This window comes from Nycticebus coucang, chromosome 11 (genome assembly GCF_027406575.1).
Source record: "Nycticebus coucang isolate mNycCou1 chromosome 11, mNycCou1.pri, whole genome shotgun sequence".
Taxonomy (NCBI): Eukaryota; Metazoa; Chordata; class Mammalia; order Primates; family Lorisidae; genus Nycticebus; species Nycticebus coucang.
Window position 1 is genome coordinate 33637751 of NC_069790.1, and position 8335 is coordinate 33646085.

Genomic DNA, 8335 nt, shown 5'->3' on the forward strand with positions numbered 1-8335 from the left:
AAACGGGAGCCAATGAAACGCCTTGACGACACTGCGTATCAGCCTGTTCGGTAACTCTTCTGGCCACAGGAGGGCGGAGCGAGTTCGGTTGCACTAACACCGGTACATAGGCGCAGCCCGGCGTGTCCTTGGAGTTAGACGGCAGGACGTCCGGCTTCCAGCTCGTAACTTTAGTACTGTTAGCAACCAAAGAGAGGTGAGCGCAGGGCGCGGAAACCACAGTGGGTGGAAGGCCGAGCTTGTGGGAGGTCCACACCCACATAGGGGGCGAGGACGCGACCTAGGCCTTCTCCGGGAACCTCCGAGGGAAGCCCTCGGGGGGCGGGCAGGGCCGGGAGTGAGATGCCTGGACTGTGGCCAGCCAGAACCCGGAGGGTAACGGCTTGAGATGGGGCGGAATCCTAACTAGGTGTAGAGTAGGTCAAGCACTCTTGGCGGTTTAGATGCGCGTCCGAGGAAAACGCGGGCCCTCCCGGAGAGCCAGAGAGCAGCGCTTCGCTTCACGGCCTCCCTTGGAGAGCAAAACCTGCTGCTCCTCTAATAAGAGGTTATTTCTTTTCCTGGCTACCTGTTGTCTCTTCCATCGACTGCTCTGGTATCCCGGAAAGGTGGATTTTCGTCAGTCACCTTGAAAGCGACCTGGATGGGTGAACGACCTCGTGGTCGTCTCCGGGCAACTCATGGGGAGAAGGGATGTCCATGTCCTTGCAGCCCTCTCCTGTGCTGTCATCTCAGCGTGGCAAGTTAGAGTGACAAGCTACACCTGTGACCTGAGCAGGTGTGAACAGCCAGGACCTCTTTAAAATTTATGTGCTTTATATTATTCTCAGAGAGAGGTGGCTTTAGATTGTGGTAGGAACAAACAACTAGACCTTCTTATTAAAAATTGTGATTCTTGTGGCTTTACTTTAATGTAGTCGCAGTTCAATCTCAGATTAGTGACTCTTTGTGACCTTGACCTCATCTTTTGAAATTACGGCTTGAGCTAGGTTCCTCCTATTTTGCTTGCTTGGGCCTAGACAAACAAAGATATGTTTCTAAGGAGGTTTTCCTAAGTAGTGTTTTTAGACTTAAAGGTATGAGTGTGCTAAATGAAACAAGATTTATTCTGGTACTTAATGTCATAGATGAGCAATGGATTAGAAATTAATTAAAAGTGATCATTGGTTCACACTATATTTGTTACTTGAAGAAAAAGTTACTAAGTTGGGTCTTTTCGTTTTTAGAATTAAATATGGGTGATATTGAGAAAGGCAAGAAGATTTTTGTTCAGAAGTGTGCCCAGTGCCATACTGTGGAAAAAGGAGGCAAGCACAAGACTGGACCAAATCTCCATGGTCTCTTTGGGAGGAAGACAGGTCAGGCTTCTGGCTTCTCTTACACAGACGCCAATAAGAACAAAGGTAAGAGGGGGAACATTTGTTAAATAACACAGCACAAATTGTGTGAATGTAACCTGTGGCATACTCTTTATCAGGAATGTAAGTAGTAATTAACCAATGCATCCTTTCTTGTTTAGGTATAACCTGGGGAGAAGATACACTGATGGAGTATTTGGAGAATCCCAAGAAGTACATCCCTGGAACAAAAATGATCTTCGCTGGCATTAAGAAGAAGGGAGAAAGGGCAGACTTGATAGCTTATCTCAAAAAAGCTACAAATGAGTAATAGATGGCCATTGCCTTATTTATTACAAAAGAGAAATATCTCACGGCTTTTTTTTATGTGTACCATAATTTAATTGGTCTCATTTACCAGAATTCAGATCATGAATGAGTGACAGAATATTTTTGTTGGACAGTCCCCGTTTAACTAAGTCTGGCTTGTGGTTAAATGAATATGATCGGTTTTTTGGATTTTGATAGTGATTCCAGTTCAGTAAATGCATCACTGTTTTCCATTTCTAAAGATATGTTCATATTTAATTAGCAATGTTTACCTTTTCACAAAGATAGTAAATTGCCATCCCAAAGCCTATTGAAGATTGGTTTTATATTAAGATTTATATAACTGATTATGTGTATATATTTAAATACTGGGGAAATCTCCTCACTGTCTCAGAACCAAGCAAGACTCACTGATGTTTTAATTGGTGTTCATTAGCCTGTTAAAGGTGAGAGCTGGAGAGAGGGTAGCAATGTTTACTTTGTACTTTTGATCTTTATCACGCCAATATAATTTCCCTGGGTCTACTAAAATGCTGCCTTTTATTTATTGAAAGGCATTTTAGTGTGGTTTATGTGTAATGTCAAATAAAAAATATTTAACATTTATTTTATAGACAATCTATAAGGTCATGCTTTGAAAAGTCAATATGTCAAGAAATGGCAAATTAAACTTTTGAATTATTTACTACCTAAGTCAGGTTAAGTTATAATTTGGGATTGTCTTTCAGCAACTCTTCAGAAACACATAAAACTGTGTAACAACTATATGTGTGTGATTAGTAATGGTGCTTTTGCCAACTCATTACGTGAATTAGAAGAGATATACACAGATTTTAAAATGATGTGTGATCATAACATAATTAAAAACAAAAATCACAGATCACAATTTTTTGACTGCCTGATTTAACGACTAATGACAAAATTTGTACAATAGTCCTCAAATATTGTGTGGTAATTTACCAGTCATGGTACTAGATTGTGTTTACTTGATCCTCTAGGACAGCTTAAACTGGAATAACACTTGACTAATTCACACTTAACTAGTTTCTTTGTCGAGAAGGAGAAGTGCAGCATTTATGCCAGGCATGGATAGAATACTTCCAGTCATAACTTTGTGATGTGTAACACCGGTAATTACACACTAAATCATTTTGTGCACAGTGCATGCCATACGTGTTTAAATACTGCACTTTATCTTAGCCAAAAGGCCAAGAAGTGATACCATACACATTTAGAGTAGTCCTTGGGAACTTCATGGAGATGGTGAGCCTGAACTAAGCTATAAAGAATGACAGGGGAAATGAGAGAGCTATGGCTTTGTGGGTTAGTAAGGAGATTGGGAAGAGGGCCTCATTTATGATTTCAAAGTAATAAGAATAATTAAATGAGCCTTTAATGTCTGGCAAAGGTCTTGTAACATGTGAGTCTTATTTTCATTTATAGAGAAATGTGAGGAAGCAAAGTCTAGAAACAGAAACAATTTCTGCTAAAATTCAGATTTTTGAAGTCTTGCCTGAGTTGTGGTAGGAGATAAAAAAAATACATCCTGGAAATCCTTCAAAGTTTTCAGCCTTTGAAGTCCTTATAACAGGAAATGGTGACTGCATTAAGTTGGCAGTATTCAGAGACAGTGTAGCTGTTACTTTATGGGGACAATTCTGGACTAATTGGAAAAATACAAAAACTAGGGAGTTGATTTCCAATTTTTTGCATCCTGGGAGTGATACAGAATATGAGCATTGCAATGAGATGGCTACAGAAATTAGGCCTAGTCTTGGACCTTTCATCTTGGTTAGTTTACAAATTCAGAAATTTGATTTTATTATTTAACACAGAAGTGATGAAGCTCTGGTGACTTAGCCATCATCAATCAAGCTGACTGATGCTGGTTAATTCATATACAAGTAATCTTTCTTGAGAGCTTAAATTGATTATACAGGGTGTCCATAAAGTTCAGGATTACAGGCATAAGTCACAGTGCCCAGCCTCAACTTTTTTTCTTCTTTTACAAGTTTAAAAAGTTTCTCATTTCTGTGCCTCCTACGTCAGCTGTCATAGGCCAGTTTTGCTCAAATAAGTACCTCTGGGGATTATGATGTAAGTGATGTATAATTGAAAAGAAGGGACATTCCTTGCAGTAAGTGGTCTATATCCTTAGAAATAAGGAAATTGAGACAAAAAAGCGAACACTAACCCACATGTCTTCATTTCTAGTGCTTCACTGTGAGTGATTTGGTTAGTGGTATCAAAAATGAAAGTCAGATACAAGAGTTTAAGTTCTTCCAAGTGCCACCTACAGTTTTGATTTTGCATATAGCAGCACTGTCCAATACAACTTTCTGTGATGATGGATTTCTTCTAGACCAATGGTGGTCACTAACCACATACGGCTATTGAGCCTCTGAGATACGGCTGTGGTAAAACTGGATTTATTTTTAACTTAAATTTACATAACTGCAAATGGGCTGGGGGCTACTGGATTGACACCATGGGTGTAGGACTAGAATTCAGTGGTTTGTAAGAAAACTACTTCCCTTAGCCTATTAATCTAGGATTCTTACAAGTACACTATAATGTCCTTAAGAACACTGATTCCATTCCTACTTCTAAATCAGATGTGCTCCACAATTTTGTTTTACATATTCCAGTTATAAGCTGACAGTTCATTTTGGACAGGAGGCACTCTGGTAGTACCAGGGATGTACCCTTATGTCATCCTTTTCCTACACTTTTCTCTAATTTATTCGTGAACATTATATTTACTTACATTTTCACTTTAATCACTGAAGATGGTTGTGAATTACAAAGGGTGTGGTCTAATTCACATGGCTCTCTAGGAAAAGGCCAGGGAGTAGCCTTCCAGTTGGCTAGTCTCAGGCTGTTCCATGGTCAAACTCGGGCAAGAATAAATGACAATAAATTTTCTTGAAATGCAAATTACTCATTTCCGGTGATGGGCTTGTGGGCTCTCCATCTTATCAGAATATCTTGAAAGCCAAGTAGTTGCAGAGCATGGATCACTGCTAAGGTCTATACCTGACAGCATACAAGCACACCTCTATGGTGACGAGAAAGTTTGTCTCCCAGATAATTTTTTTTTTTTTTTTTTTTTTGAGACAGAATCTCACTTTGTTGCCCTTGGCAGAGTACTGTGGAGTCATAGCTCACAGCAACCTCAAACTCTGGCCCAACCAATCCTCTTGCTTCAGCCTCCAAGGAGCTGGGTCTACAGGCACCCACCACAATGTTCGGCTATTTTTAGAGCTCCACCCACCTCAGCCTCCTAGAATGCTAGGATTATAGGCCTGAGCCACAGTGCCCAGCCTGCAGATAAATTTCTTCTAGACCAGCGGTTCTCAACCTGTGGGTTGCAACCCCTTTGGGGATCCAACAACCCTTTCACAGGGGTCACCTAAGACCATCGTGCATATCAGATATTTATATTACAATTCATAACTAACAAAATTACAGTTATGAAGTAGCAATGAAAATAATTTTATGGTTGGGTGTCACCACATGATGAGGAACTGTATCAAAAGGTCGCGGCATTAGGAAGGTTAAGAACCACTGTTCTAGATAGTGCTGGGGTACTTACTGAATTCCTTTCGCCGCATTTTTGTGCCAAGACTGACCATTATTTCAGTGTTTATATCCTTAGAGTAGAATACAGAATATTAGATTTTCATTTAGTGACAGTTGGATTCCGGGTTATCATAGTTAGAATTTGGGGTATTTAAAAATTGGTGATACCTTCAGGCCATCTCTTGTTTCACTCAGGAAACTAAGTAGACTTACTGTGTTTATTTATTAATGAGTAAATGTTCAGGTTGTTAGAAGGAACTTCACTGGCAGTCTACATATCATCAATGAATAAAATACAACTTTCCAAACAAAAATACATGGGGTAGATGGCCAGTGTGCGGTGGTTGATAAAAATACTCACAGTTCTTAGAAAAGGCCTGGGGAAGATGGCCAGAGATGACTGATTTAACTGCTAGAACTTAGACAAAATATTTCTATTAATCACATGAGTGAAGTCTCTGGATATTGGGAATGGAAGAGATCATAAGAGTTCTTACAGGGTCAGCGGTTAGGGCACGGGGCACATACACCAAGGCTGGCTGGTTTGAATCCAGCCCATGCCTGCTAAACAATGACAACTGCAACAAAAAATAGCGAGGCGTTGTGGTGGGTTCCTGTAGTCCCAGCTACTTGGGAGGCTGAGGCAAGAGAATCGCTTGAGCTCAAGAGTTTGAGGTTGCTGTGAGCTGTGATGCCACAGCACCCTACCCAGGGTGACAAAGGGCGTGGTGAGACTCTGTCTCAAGACAAAAACAAAACAAAACAACTCCACATAAATTGGGTCATCTCCACATATCAACTTCTTTATAGAACACTTACTCCCTTTCTTTAAATTGGGCTTGGGCTTGGGCAGTGTCTGTGGCTCAAAGGAGTAGGGCAGCGGCCCCATATGCTGGAGGTGGCGGGTTCAAACCCAACCCCAGCCAAAAACTGCAAAAAAAAAAAAAAAAGAAGAAGAAGAAGAAGAAATTGGGCTTTTTCTAGGCCTGTGCGCCTCTCAGCACAGCCCACTTGTTCTTCCACACTATCCACAGCAGCGGCTGGGAGTCTCGGCATCTTCCAGATAATCACTCTTCCTCTCACAGGCAGAACTACTTGGGTGAGATTTCTGACATGTGCATGAACATTTTGCTATCATCTGTGTACTTGTCAACTTTCATCACATATTTATTTATTTAGAGAGAGGGTCTAGTTCTATTGCTCAGGCTACAATGCAGTGGCATTATCATAGCTCACTGCAACCTCAAACTCCCGGGCTCTGGTGATCTTTCTGCCTTGGCCTGGAGAGTAGCTGGGTCTACTGGTGCACATCACCACACCTGGCTCCTTTTTCTTCTTCTTATTTTTTTTTTAATTATACTGGTAATGGCTACAAAGAAGAGATTGAAAGACATATTCTTTCTTTTTAATTTACTTTCTATTTTTAGTGAGTTAAATATTTTTGTCACTACTTTATTCTAAGCCTGTTTTAGGGATAATACTGGGTCCTGTAATAAATGAGCCTGAAAGAGTCTGTAGCTTGAATACAACTAAAAATTTCACATCCTGCTCACAGAACAGTCTGTGGAGGGCATTCCTGATCTGCGATCTGATAAATAAGAAACCAGGCTACTTTCTTCTGTGGCTCTGCCATCCCTGAAGATCTTGGAGTTGACTTCTAGCTGGCAAAATGTGTGTACACACACACTTATTACAGTTTTGGGCCCAGAAGTGATATTTCTGTTCACTCTTCAGTGGGAAGATCTAGCCTTTCCACCACATCTTCACAGAACAGGAGACTATTCCTTGTTGTTAGTAGAAGTGGCATATTTTCCCTTTAAGTCTTCTACCTTCCACAGAACAACTCAGCTTTTTTTTTTTTTTTAGAAACAGTGTCTTATTTTATCACCCTCGGTAGAGTACCGTGGTGTCACAGCTCACAGCTGTGTCACAGCTCACAGCTATCTCCAGCTCTTGGGCTTGGGCCATTCTTTTGCCTCAGCCTCTCGAGTAGCTGGGACTACAGGCGCCCACCACAATGCCTGGCTATTTTTTTGTTGCAGTTTGGCTAAGGCCAGGTTCGAACCCGCCACCCTTGGTATACGGGGCTGGCGCAGCCACAGGCGCTGTCCCAACAACTCAGTTTTTAAGTCAAGTATTTGAGAATAGGAGTTCTGATAAGTATTTGGAGGAACAATTTACCACTGGAGTTTACCAACAACAGGCAATGTAGGACTCTAAAGTACAGGACTTTCTTGGTTCCTCGGTCTGGTGAAAAGAAAACATTGGCACAAATAATCTTCATCCATGTCACTCATACTGTTGCATTTATTTTATAAACATTTATTTGTCTAGTATATTGGTTTCCTCTTTACCAAGTGCATTTGTCTCTGCCATCTTTGTTAACATGCCTTAATTTCTTACTCTTTTCCTTTGAAAATTGGTAGTTTCTTAGAGGCCTATTTCTTTTGCTTCACCCCTCAATGTCTTACACAAAAATTGCACCTTCCAGATAACTGTTTACTTTGTCAACTTTTGCTGTGTAAAAAAATACCCAAAATTCAGTGCCTCATAAAAATATGTATTTATTTCTCACTCATTTAAAAAACACCTTTGTTTACTTATTTAATTTTTAGAGACAAGGTTTCACTTTGTTGCCCAGTCTGGAATGCAGTGGCACAATCAGTTCACTGCTGCTTCAAACTCCTGGGCTTAATTGATCCTCCTGTCTCAGCCTCCGGAGCAGCTGGAGCTATGGGGTTGGGCCGCCACACCCAGCTAATTTTAAAATATTTTTTAGAGACAAGGTCTTTCTATATTGCACAAGCTGACCTGGGAACTCCTAGCCTCCAGGGATCCTCAGCCTCCCAAGTAGCTGGGATTACAGGTGTGAGCCACTGTACCTTGTATCCTATCTATGCTTCATGCTTCTATAGTCTCAAATTTTCCTTGATTTTAACTCTTCTCACCACTTGCCCATCATTACAATTTAGACTTGTCACTACTCCGGAACTAACTACCCCATCTCTGAAATTAAAAATCTCTACACCACTCTTTGATCACAACTTCATATTGTTTGATGATTCTCTTCTTTCTCTAGAATCTTC

The 8335-nt window shown here is 40.8% G+C and overlaps 1 protein-coding gene across 2 annotated transcripts; it reads left to right on the top strand.

Moving 5' to 3' along the window:
* The first annotated feature begins 51 nt into the window (after window positions 1–51).
* LOC128598631 (cytochrome c, somatic) lies at window positions 52–4582 on the top strand. 2 transcript variants are annotated; one of them, XM_053609250.1, is made up of 4 exons: window positions 100–196; window positions 609–778; window positions 1227–1403; window positions 1520–4582. In XM_053609250.1, exons 3-4 carry the CDS (start codon window positions 1235–1237, stop codon window positions 1666–1668), a joined length of 318 nt encoding a protein of 105 aa, XP_053465225.1. In that variant the 5' UTR covers window positions 100–196; window positions 609–778; window positions 1227–1234; the 3' UTR covers window positions 1669–4582. The 2 variants fall into 2 exon arrangements, with proteins under 2 accessions (XP_053465224.1, XP_053465225.1); XM_053609249.1 differs by lacking the exon at window positions 609–778 and having other exon boundaries at window positions 52–196.
* Window positions 4583–8335: the final 3753 nt, after the last annotated feature.

Coding starts and splice junctions, on each gene's coding strand:
- LOC128598631 (XM_053609249.1), top strand. CDS start 1,235: ATGGGTGATATTGAGAAAGGCAAGAAGATTTTTGTTCAGAAGTGTGCC. Junction 1,404..1,519: donor AGACGCCAATAAGAACAAAG/GTAAGAGGGGGA, acceptor TTTCTTGTTTAG/GTATAACCTGGGGAGAAGAT.